The 12,299-nt window shown below is 42.6% G+C and overlaps 1 protein-coding gene across 1 annotated transcript; it reads right to left on the reverse strand.

The window, feature by feature from the left end:
- Nucleotides 1-1,681: 1,681 nt before the first annotated feature.
- On the reverse strand, nucleotides 1,682-12,174 carry ushbp1 (Usher syndrome 1C binding protein 1). The gene is made up of 14 exons (XM_035647329.2): nucleotides 11,963-12,174; nucleotides 11,049-11,263; nucleotides 10,672-10,808; nucleotides 10,255-10,418; nucleotides 9,776-9,967; nucleotides 9,335-9,582; nucleotides 8,775-8,915; nucleotides 8,501-8,589; nucleotides 8,241-8,376; nucleotides 7,590-7,824; nucleotides 6,625-6,783; nucleotides 5,948-6,045; nucleotides 4,757-4,879; nucleotides 1,682-4,651 (listed from the first exon to the last, which is right to left on the reverse strand). The coding sequence occupies exons 1-14, from the start codon at nucleotides 11,966-11,968 to the stop codon at nucleotides 4,486-4,488; spliced, it is 2,109 nt and encodes a 702-aa protein (XP_035503222.1). The 5' UTR covers nucleotides 11,969-12,174; the 3' UTR covers nucleotides 1,682-4,485.
- Nucleotides 12,175-12,299: the final 125 nt, after the last annotated feature.

Genomic DNA, 12,299 nt, shown 5'->3' on the forward strand with positions numbered 1-12,299 from the left:
CTAAAGAAAAAGAAAAATCTAGGAAGTTGACAATATTGTTAATTGTCCTTTTTTTAATGACCTTTTAAAGAGTGGCATGGTCCTATGAAGAAATCCACATGTGAAACATCCTGCAAAATCAATTTCAGACCCTGCAGGCTGTTGTATTTTTATATCTTTGTGCAGATGAGTGACAGACAGGACACCTGCCTTCCCTGGAGCTAGGGCACCAGTCGGTGATGTATTGATGACACTCATTGTGCCTTGAAAATTCAAAAAGGACTCAACCATGAAACTATTGCACACTGAAGGAGGCATCGCCCAAATATATTTCTCCCCTGAGCTTTTGGGGAAAAAAGAAAAAGAGGGGGAACAATCTAATTGATTTGACTCGAACATCGTTCACTGATGAGTGCAGTTTTTTTTATAAGACTCCTTGTAGGATGCCTCCTTACATCAGTAAGCAAGAATTTGCTTTTGTCATATTTTTCTCTACTGATTTTTTTTTCTGTTCATTTAAAAAAAATTTTTTTACATACATTTATAGATGTACTTCTATATAACAGGTCATGAATAAAATACTGTAAAATGAAATGAAAAACATTGCTAGATACTGTATCATACATTATCCAGTCTGTGAATACGATACAGCCCAATAAGCTTCCTTTAAATCAAACTACAAAAAACTAAGGCCTGCATCAGTCAACATGGCCATAAATCTAGCTATGACCCATCTCTTCAATGTTCTAACAAATGATGTTGTTTTACTTAATAATTCATTTCATAGATCATATATAGGACAAGCGTCTACTTAAAGTGTGTCAATACTTCCGGAATTATGAAAAAAATATTCTGATAGTTTGATGCTCATTGTGGCATTGATCCAACAGGATGAATGTCAGGCATCGAACAACGTTGTCAGTCTAGATGACAAGCATGCATGCAATCCTATAACAGGGTCTTAAGCATGGAAATCACCTTAATTGGACTTGTTTGGTTTCACCACACAACAATAATATGCAACACGTTTTCACTCTTTATCCGGAGGCTGTGTAATGGGCGAGGGTGGCCCGTTGGTCTGAGCTGTTTGCCCGTCATCATTTGAGTGGGTGCGAGCACAAAGCGGATGTGATAGGCCGTTTGATTGAGGTCAAACCTCTTTCGCACTTCTCCTCGCCGATAGCACCCCATCGTCCTGACCTCTCCGTGGGCAGACTGGGGTCAGGCGGCTCAGGAGAGAGGTGTCAGGTCAGCATGTCAGCGTCTCACGGCGCAGGGCAGAGAACAGAGAGACATGGAGAGAGGAGGAGGAGATGAGCGGGGATATGTAGCGGTTGTGACAGGTGAGCTAATGGCTTTAAGAAAGAAAGGGCACAGGGATGAAGGTGCAAGCTATGATCTCTTTATACAGCTTACAGAGGAACAACGTATTAAAATGAGGAACGGATGCAGAGAATAAATGAGTTGACCCTAAACCCTTAGGTCACCGCCCCCCCTCGCTTGTGCTTGTGTGTGTGATTGCTTCCACCCCCACACTGATTGACAGCCTCTGTCGTTGTTTAATAATGCTTTGGATATTTTTCCCAGGCACTAAAAGAAAAAACTCCTCCACACACACACGCACACACACACACACACACACACACACACACACACGGTCGAGAACCGGCTGTTACATGTGGGGGAAGAAATGTGGAGCTGATGAGATTGTCACAGCCTTTTATACCCTCACAAAAATTACAATTTAAACATCGTTCAGCTCTCATGCTCATGTTTAACTTTCTTATCTCACTCAGTCATTAATGCATATTTACAAAAACTGTATTTCCATTTCATCACAGACATACATTAATCTGCAGGAGCTTTATCACAAGGAAGATTAGATTAGGTCTTTTACACTTTCAGGTGGGGTCAAGGTTAACCAAGGTATAAGGATTTAACAAACACATTTTCAAGCGCGTTTAAGGAATATTTGTCTTAGAGCTATTTCAAAAGCTCTCCAGCAAATCAAATGGTGGATACAATTACTTTTGAAATTATAATTTTTATAAATCTATGAAATATCATGCAGTCAGACATTTAACTTTCAAATCTTCAAACGTTGTTTAAATGAGAACGTAGATATACATTTGTTTGTTAGGTTGAAATCTGCCTGAAATATAGCTTTCTTCCTTTTTGTTATGTCTACTTTGTTTGTTCTGTTTTCGTGGAAACAATAAAGAATAATATGACACAACAATACAATACAATTGATCTTGTATCTTAAATATACAGAATTTTGATACCATTCAAATTTGCTCCACTTTGACCAGCTACAAGTGCAAAATGCTGCCTACACACCAATTCGTCCACAGTAATAATCAAATAGTATATTATTCATCAGTACTGTAAATCACTCACACAATACTTGAGGTACATATTGGAATGTGAAGTAGATTTTGGCAGTGGCACTGTTAAAACTGAGTAGTGATTATATATTACCACAAAATTAGGCTGCACTACTGATGTACAGTAGATGGAGCAATAGAAAGTAACTAAATACTTTTACTCAAGTGCGGCACTTAGTTCTGTTCTTCCATCTCAGACATTTTGTCCCCTTTGATACAAGAGTCAGCCTGAGGTTACCACAGTCATGTCATCTGAAGAAACCTTCGATGAACTCAGGAACTCAGCACAGAGGAAACACAAAATGGAACGATAATTGCATCATCTGCTCTAATGGCAGCTATTACAACAATAGCGATGGTGACCCGGAGGTATGGGGGCAGTGCAGAGGACAGGCCCCCTGAGCTGACCTTTGCTCGGGAAAGGGCAAGCTCAAGCAAGAGTCAGGGCGTCAGGGGCTCGCCACCTCGTCTGGCGCTCTGAACCTTCCATTCACAGGATAACACAACAGCCAGGCATCGTTGTGACCCTGTGGGTGTGACACTCAACCTTTGCCTTAACCTCCTGACCGCCGGTCGCAGCTGCAGCTGACCGGCTCGGGTAGGTCAGGGCGCAGGGTCGGCCGGTGGGGGGGGAGAGGGGACATATATGATTGAGTGATGAGCGAGGAGAGAAGATGGGGGAAGAGGGTAAAGGCAGAGAAATTGAGGTATCAGTGAGATGTAAAGAGCAGAAGATGGGAAGGTGAGAGATAAGTCTTTTAAAGGGTTGATCCGCCCAAATTATGAATCCTCGCAACATTTAATAAGACCTGTGTCTGCCCATGGAGAGATCAGGACAATGGGATAAGGCAGACGTTATTCTGTGTTTTCTGAAATGACCAAAAACTAACATGAATGTAGTGATACCCAACCTGAGGACGGGATGCAGGATAAATCGTATGGGTTATTAAGATAGTGTATAGTTTTCCCTCTTAATACTTATTGAAATGAAAACGTCTGAATGCAACTCACAGACACTCAACTTGTGACTAGCCCAAGGTTGTTTTTTTTTTCATATTTTGAGTGAAGAAAGAGAAATGAAAAGAGTGAAATGCAGGGAGAGAGAGCAAGATGGAAAGAACTATAAAAGGGCAAAGAAGACAAATGGGCTGGCCGTACATTTTGTTTGCACGTCAGCCATTGTCCGGGCCCCCATCCCCCCCACCGTCTCCTTCCCGCGGAGCATTGTCACGACAGCACGGCCGGCCAGGAGAGGCTTTATTGAGTCAGCTTGTATGGGAAAAGGGACATGTGCACTGTTGAGGTCAGCCCCGCGCTCCTCAATGGCTTCAGTCCTTGAGTCAGCCTCATACAGTCACGACATGCATGACAGCTATTTCTCTGACATGAGCAATGTGTCTTGTGATGTGCGAGTCCAGAAAGACAAGTTAAGCTCTGGAATTCTGTTCAATTTCTTGGCAACTCTCAATGGTGGGGTGTTGAATGGTGGGAATTCAGCTCTACTGCCATACATATTCTATATTTACTTCTCCGGAGCCAATGAATGCCTGACCTGACTGCTTCAGATGTCATTGCTGCATTTACAAATACAGTGGCAAAAAGAAAAGAACTAACCCTTCGGAATAAGCCTGTTATGTGGTAGACTCATGAGCAGAGAAGTTAACCAGCACCAGTGATTCCTTCCAGCGTTTGGCTGTAACTCTGGACTCGTTTTAAGCCTCACTGTGCATTCTGCCTTGTGCCCTGAGAGTCATCTTAGCTTGACGCCCCTCTTCTAGTGAGAGCAGCCAGAACTAAGACGTCTCCGTCTATAAACAGTTTGTCTAACTCTCGACAGATGAATATCTACCCTCACTGACTGGATTACTCAGCCTGAGGAGTTCACATCATTTTCTCAACCTGTTTGGATGACATAATCAACACGGACGAGAACAATACAATAATTGTAGTTCAAATAGATAGCGTTCGGTCGTAAATGTCATCACCAAAAATTGCAACTACACTATTAATAATAGGAATTCTGCAATGTTGAGGATGTTTAAAATTATTATTATTATTATATATATTGAATTTAGCAGAAATGTACACTGTTGTTCACGCTGATTCCCTGACTGAAGAATCACAGAACGGTCTCTTCCCTCCTCCACTCCGTGGCCTCCCCTGTAGTTTTTGGTGCTCCGCTCTGGTTCTGGTGACTCTCCGTCACGGCTGCAACTTTCTGCTCCAGCCTCCACACCTGCTCCCGGTACTTCCTGCGAATCTGCCGGTATGAGCTCAAGGCTTTACTGCAACAGAAGACAAACGCGAGATTCCAATTTTGTACATTGCACATTTGCGTTTTCGAGATGTTTTACGGAGGCAGAAAGTTAGTGATGAATACGTCTATTTACCTGTGAGCTTGTGTGAGCCGTGCAATCTGCTCTCCATTGTCCCTCCTGTGTGAGGCACTGTCCGAGAGAGCTGCGTTCGATGAGTCATGGACTAAAGCTAATCTCTTCTTCAGGGCTTGCTCCCTGAAAAACAAATGTCAGATGAGATGCGGGAGAACACTAAATATTAATTTGTTCCCATACATTTTGCATCCACGTAAAGAATCATAAATGTTTTAATGGTGTGTCAGTGACCTCAGATGAATGTGATGAAGACTGTTGACAGCAGCAGCTTTATTGAAAAGTATTTACACCTCAAGATCAGATGAGAAATAGGAGGCTTTCTGAGGCGCCTGATGGAAAGAATGAGCAAGAATCTCTTTATGTCCAAGGTCTGCTTTTCTGATGATACGGTTCCTAAGCAACAGTGTCTAACCCGGGCTACAGATGCCTGAATGATTCATTTTACACTGAATACATCCATCAGGTACCTGTTTTGAATCTTAATCAGATTTTGATTACGTTAATCTGGGCAGTGGTCACAAGGATTCCGTCGCCTTGTTTTTGAGTTTTACTGTTTTCTCATTGTCAAACACTAATGTGTAAAATAGATTCTGCTTTTTCCTTTGATGACATTTTTTTTTGATGTAAGTATTTTATAGCATGAGGACATTATTGTGTTTTCGTGCATGGATCAAAGAGAATCAGCCTCCAATCTCTGCGGTGTCACTGCCATGTTTCAAAGATCAAACTACACTCTGCAGGGGCGGCTATAAGAAAAGACAATCAGCCTGCCCTATATTTTTATACTCTTTAGTAATTCTATTAAATGTCTACTGCATAGTAATAAGCACAGTAAACCGTTTAACTGTACTGTACTGTTGGCACACAAAAAAGTCTGTAGTATTTTAATACTACAGACTTAGTAGTATTAAAACTGAGAGATGTTCACATTAATATCAATAAAACCTCACAAACAGAAAGCAAAATGTATTTCTTAGGATTTCAAATATATTTTTTAGTTTCTTTATATACTCTTTTGCTTTGTTGATGTTCCTCACAACCTGTCCATCAACAGTTTACCCACACATCGATATTGTAAGTATCCATACTATCTGGTCTGTGTATACCTCATTTTGTTTTTGAGCACACGATATATAAAAAGAAAACTGGTTAAAATGAGCGTGGAGGATTTGGGAAGGAATACTTCACCTTTGCAGTACGGCCTGCAGCTCCTTCAGAATGGGCCTGGCTCGAGATTCGGCAATGTCCCCATCACTGCCCAGTTTAGCTGTGGTCTCGTATAACCTCTGAAACATGACATTCAAATGTCTGTAAAGCTCACAACGACAAATTCCATTCAGCCCTATGAGAGCACATGGCGAACACACTCATCAAAAGCAGAGGTTTCCTTTTGTGTGTAGGAACTGAGGTCTGACATCTAAATAAAACTTTTTTTCTTTTTTTAAATCTAAAATAAATGTTTTTGAAGAAATGAAGCCAATTTTTTTGAAGACACTTTTTAATCCTTAGGCATTTTTTTTATGAGAAAAGGCTTTGCAACTTTCAAATAGCTTAACATGAGGGGTCGGAGGTTACAGAGACCAAGACAGAAGGTTTTGTTAAAGTTGTCCGCCATTTGACAATTACAGAGGTGCGAATGAAATCTGTGCTGCGGCACCGGGACAGCCCAGCAGAAGACCTTGTGGAACCAAAATATCCTTCTCGGCCTGGAGGGATTCTGCTTTGGTAGATGTGTGATTTCCCACGTGGGACACCCAGATTTGAATCGGGTCGGTCACAGAAGACCAAAGTCCTGCTCCCTCTTGCTCATTTCACCTTGACTTTGTTTTATTTGATTTTTGTGCTGCTCCACGAGTCTGTCCTACCTGTTGTTCAGTCTTTCGATCCTCCTGTTCCTCTCTGACACTCTCTGGCACGAAGACGCCAGCGGCCTCCTGGGCTTTCTGGGCCATTAAACTCCACTCCAGACACCTCAGCTCCTTCTCTTTGAGGCGGATGAGGGATCGCAGATCTGACATCTCCTCCTGAACCAAAACAGATAAAACCATTAACCAAAGTATATAGGGTTAGGGTTATTAAAGGATTTCCAAAGCTGTAGGAACGTTGGACATAGTGGAAGAAGTGAAAGATGTAAGATTTTATCACAACGAGCAGGTGGGGAAGGTGGAAGGTCAAAACCTCTACTGCGTGGACTTTAATATGATTTAGATTTAATGCTAGTGTACCACTGTGGGAACTGAAGGTACTTTATAGCGCATACGTTTTCTCACTCAGTATTTGGACACTCACTTACAGGTACGGTTAATATATTGCACTATACAGTATAGTAGAGTGTGGTTTTGAACACAGTCAATGTAAAAAGGTATTTTTATGTTTTTCAATTTTGATTTTTGTTGCCTTTCATTGTTAGTGAGGCAAGAATGCTCAGAGTGAATACTATGGAATGCCTCTTTTTATGGACTGATGATACTATAATTGTATAATTACAAAAATAATTTATCAATCGGTTAGACTGTAATCATTAATTGTGGTCATTTTTAAAAAACAAAATACCCATTTGAAACCTTAAAAAAAATATGGTATCTCCAGGGGGGATCCGTCAGCAGTGTTTCTAACATTTCCTTTTGTGTACTGATGTTGTTCGCTCAGGGCAGTGTTATATAGTGCAAAGTAGATTTTGCCTGTAAAGTTGATGCAAAACACGACAATGACATTAGGACAAAGGTCATGTTTGCTCTCACCATGTGCTTGCAGCAAAGGTGTTGTTCACTTTTTATTCATGTATTTGTGCATGATATGAACGAAGAGGCCATTAACACACAGCTCCTACCCTGACAGAAATGAGTTCACAGAAGACGGAAGCCTTCTCCTTCTTGGCGTCGAGAGGTCTGAAGTTGTCTTTGCTCACGGGTCCCCCTCTCGACCCGGCTGGGGGACTGCTTTCGGGGCTCAGTTTGGTCTCCACCCCTGGACTCGGTCTAGGGAGGAGAATGGCTGCCCGGTCCCTCTTCAGACGTTCAATTTGCTGACGGAGAACTGCCTCTCGATTCACCAGCTCAGGCGTCCTGTGGGGTTACAGTGAGTGAATAACTAGACAAACCACTCCAGTCCAGGAAATGTTTGAGGGCAAAAACTCTTTATTATCTTCCCAGTAAACACTGACTCATCTCTTATCCCTTTTTTCAAAGTGAAAGAGCCACAGAGCCATGTCACTAAGTCACTGTATAGAAAAGCTGTTCTTTCTTCTAGACCAGCAAAGAATTGGTGTCAATCTGGAACCAGTTTCTGGTTGGAGATTAGGCGCTGGCTCCAAACTGCTTAAGCGGAAAAGTTGTATCACAGCTTATTAGCCGATATAATGTTGATATTTGGTCGTAGGAAAGAACCGCGTGTAGAATGTGTTTAAGCTCTTATCCTTTCTTTCTTTTGTATCCATTCCTATTATGTTGCTTGGTTGTATAACAGTGCTTAAAGACCTCACCTCTGCCCTGTGTAACTTTGTGTTGCTGTCTCCTCTGTGACCCCTGCTGTTGAGAAGGAGGTGGACAGCTCATCGGCTCCCATGTTTCCGAGCTCAGACGATGGACTGTCGGGCGGCTGCCTGTCACCAACTGCCTCTGATGAGAGGAAAAAAAAACTGTGAGACCAACTGTGTGTTTGCGTACGCGTGCGTGACTTGCATACCTATTGCCTATGCAAGTGTCTGAGCGCAAGCAGTAGTAAAAAGTGGTATTCAAACACCTGCTGAGTCTGTCTGCAGAGGAATGCTTTGCTGCCTCTTGGCCTCGTAAAGGGACAGTAGCTCGCTGTAGGCCCCTTCACACTCCTCGCTGTCAATCATAACCACAAAGACAAAAATATGTCCTCAAAAGATGAGAAAAATCCCAAATTAAAACTGTTGGATTGCTGACCCGTGCAAAAACCCTTTGCTTTGACACACGTCCAACAACATTGTGCCGCTGATAAAGAATACACATATATGTACTGCTGTGACAGGTATGTGTAATGTGAGTACCAGTATTTGAGAGCCAGCTGCAGGGCAGAGCAGTCCGACTCCAGTCTGCTCAGTGTAACGGTGATCTGCTCCGACTCTCCCTTCCTTCGCTCCAGAGCTGCTGTCAGACGTTCATTTCTGGCCTTCAGCCTCTCGATGTATCTGCACAGGCGGGAGGATGAGACATTTGAGAGCTGGAGGGAATAACTTTGTCTCACAAAGAGAGAATAATAAAGCTGCTGTGGAGGAAGAAGTGCTTATTTATCCATCATCCGTACCGCTTTATCCTTTTTGAGGGTCGCGGGGGACCGGAGCCAATCCCAGCTGACATTGGGCAGGTCACCAGCATATCGCAGGGACTTACTTGGTTTTATAAATACAGCTTTTAAAAACCCTGAACTTGTCATACGACTTCTGTTTGCCCACCTGTAATCTGTTCCCAGTAATTTATCTTAATATTGACCTATATACAATGTGAAATTCAAGCTAAGGGTCATGGGACAATACAAAGCTCTCCACAAGTCTCCACAGTGTTCTGGATTTTCTATTACTAAACATCCCGGGCTGCTCCTCGGACTCACCTGTTCAGTCGATCTGTCTCGGACTCCAGGCTAACGGGGCTGGGACAAGGGCTGCAAGAATTGACAGAGCCCAGTGGAGAGACGTCTCCACCAGCAGACAGGGGTTTTAGACCCCTGGAGGTTCTTCTGTGGAGTAGAGGAGATCCAGGAAAGGGGGGAGAGCCCAAGTCTGGACTGAGCATTCCAGCTGCGGGCCAGTAGGAAGGAGAGCGACCGCCTGACCTCCAGGCCTGATGGAGACCCACCACCTGAAAGACAAGAGAAGGGTGCACCGCAATCAACCACAAACTAAAAACGCCTTCCCCCACGAAACACAAGTTGGTCATACTGAATTGAATGTATAAATCTAGTCTTTAGCTCCATAGAATGTTTTTACTTATTAGCATTTTATCTATTTAACCTTACCCTTGTCGTGAACCAAACTGATGCCAGAGTACCTACCACCTTGTTCTTTTCCTCTTCCATCTGGACGATGGTGCTTTGTGCTCTCCCCACCTCCTCCTGGTGAAAGTGCAAGGTGCTCCTGAGAGCAGAGTCGTGTTTCTCCACATCTGGAATTTCCCCCTGATACTGGTCCTTCTGCACGGCCGAGGGACACGATATCCCAAAATCTCTCTCCATCTCATCCAATATCTGCGACCAGTGAACCCAGGTTACCACAGGGGTGGACAGCAATGTCTGATCTTTATGAAATTTTGGTGCAGATCAAGACAATTGTGTAGATCTCCACAAGGGTGTTGAATCAAGTCGCTTGTGAATACCTATGACCTGGATGAATGAGAATCTCCACAGACAATCGGGTAGATCAAGTTGCTTTTGCTAAATTTGTCAGTAAATTTTACATTCGTTTTTTTTTGCTGAATTTACCGACGCAATAACAGAAGTTCAAACACCTAATTGAATCATTGATTTATTAGCACCTCAGTGGCTTGGATCCAGCTCTCCTGGGCGGCTCTCAGATGCTCTTTGTGCTTGTCGTGGTCAGACGCAGTAATGGGGGCGGCCCAGGTCCTTCTGCAGCTGATGGACTCCTCCACTGAAGATAAAACCTCCTGTAGCTTTGTCCAGACTACACCACTGCCCACTAGAGGAGGAAAAGTAGAAGTGCAGTGAGACAAAGTGAGAGGCAGTTTATGTCATAGTATTTTTGCGTGCTGGAAAAATTTAACAGACTTAATGCAAATATTATAAATAATGCATGGTTTTTTCTACCGCAAGACATTGTTTCTTGTCTTGCCTGGTGGGAGGGAAAGACCAGCAACAATACAGCTGCACAGGATTTAAGGATGAGGTCTACTGAACACAGACAAAGTTATATTGTATGTGCTGGTGCCAACCTCTGGTCGTCAGTGGAGATCTAGTGGCAGCGGAGACATTTTGTCTATCTGGGCTTCTTCTTGTGACCAGTCTGTGAGACAGGAGGTCAGGAACCAAAGGCCTGGATGGTGCTGGTGTTCTCAGGTCCCCTAGTTGACTGCAGAAGAGGAGGAAAACATTTTTACCTGTAATACCTCCCGTGTTTACGCTGAGACAAACAATAAGATGAACAAGATGTTGTTTATTAAAGGGAAAATATGTATAATAATACAATAACCATGTTACCATTCAGAAAGAAACCAATAAAATTATATCAGTCCAATCTGTTGCATGTATTTAGAGTTAAAGTTGGACAAACTTGTGCTGAAAGTTCATCAGTCACTTCATTAAATGTCACCTCGGTGCCTTCAATGACCCCATCTTCTTGTTCAGTTCAGCAATGATGCTGAGCAGTGTGCCCACTTCGGCCTCACACTGAGCCAGTTCTGCTGGTGACGGATGGAGGTTTGCTGTGGGGTCAGAGCCCTCATCATCGAAGGTCATGTGGTCAATCACCTCCCTGTTTAACCCTGACCCAGCATCCAGGCTGTCACATCTGACCAGGCTTGAGTCCTGCAGGAACATGGGGATCGTGTTTGGATAATTTAGATCGTAAGGGAATCCTCTATTTAGATCTTATTATCTAAATTATACTTACTGCATGCAAAGAGTTATCCAGTGAAGAGTAGCTCATAATTTAAGACAAAATAATCCCTCAGTATGTATTTACGTTAAAAGTCTGTAATGCTCTTGAACCAGACATTGTTGCTGTGCTGTTTAGCGACTATTGTTGTGAGCAGCGGAAAAGGGGGAAGCTTAAACATCCTGAGAACTTCCTGCCTTGCAAATATTTGTGGATAAAACCATTTTGTGTTTTGCACAAATGTCGGCTCAATGCTTTAAAAAAAAAGTTAACATAACATTTAGAACAACTTTTCTATTTCACACAGCCATGAATTACATATTGTGCCAATAAATATTCTAAAATGACACAATTAGCAATATCCATCTTTTAATTGTCATACAAATTTCAACATTCAGTTTATTGTGCAGACGATAGCTCGTAACATTTTTCAAAATTTCTATGACTTTAATACAAAGTGCTATCATTCTGTAGAGAAGTCACATATATAGGTTGTGGCACATATATAAGGTATTTCACAATGTGACAGATTCAAACTTACTCACAGTTTGTCAACTTTACTGGATTTGTGCTCCACGTCATTTTGTTAAATTACATATTTAATGCCAAGACACTCCATCATAACTTACCTCCATACTTCTTGATCTTGGTTCCTTTAACAGTGATTTTGTTCCTGTTGTTGTTCACTGAGAACATCTGACAAAAGCGAGGAGCTTCTTGTTTGCTGCTATAGTTTGTTCTGCTGTAATTACATTCTCCAAAGTCAGTCAGTCGTGCGACGGTCCGCTTTCTGCATCTCTGCCTGTTTCGTTTGATTAATGAAGTAAGTGGAAAACCCTTAGAAAGTCATCCCCACCCATTCCCTGTCACGTCCTGTCCTTTCCTGTTTTGTCCACAGTTAGCCGCCAAGCCATTCTAGTGGGAGACTGTGGCCAGTGCTGTGAACTCTGGATATCCAGAGCCCTG

This window comes from Scophthalmus maximus, chromosome 13 (assembly GCF_022379125.1).
Source record: "Scophthalmus maximus strain ysfricsl-2021 chromosome 13, ASM2237912v1, whole genome shotgun sequence".
Classification (NCBI taxonomy): Eukaryota; Metazoa; Chordata; class Actinopteri; order Pleuronectiformes; family Scophthalmidae; genus Scophthalmus; species Scophthalmus maximus.

What these genes read in the sequence shown, in the direction of transcription:
- ushbp1 (XM_035647329.2), bottom strand. An exon ending in ATCTCCACTGACGACCAGAG is followed by an intron (nt 10,419 to 10,671) that starts GTTGGCACCAGC and finishes TTCCTCCTCTAG; the next exon opens with TGGGCAGTGGTGTAGTCTGG. An exon ending in CTGCAGGCCGTACTGCAAAG is followed by an intron (nt 4,880 to 5,947) that starts GTGAAGTATTCC and finishes TTTGTTTTTCAG; the next exon opens with GGAGCAAGCCCTGAAGAAGA.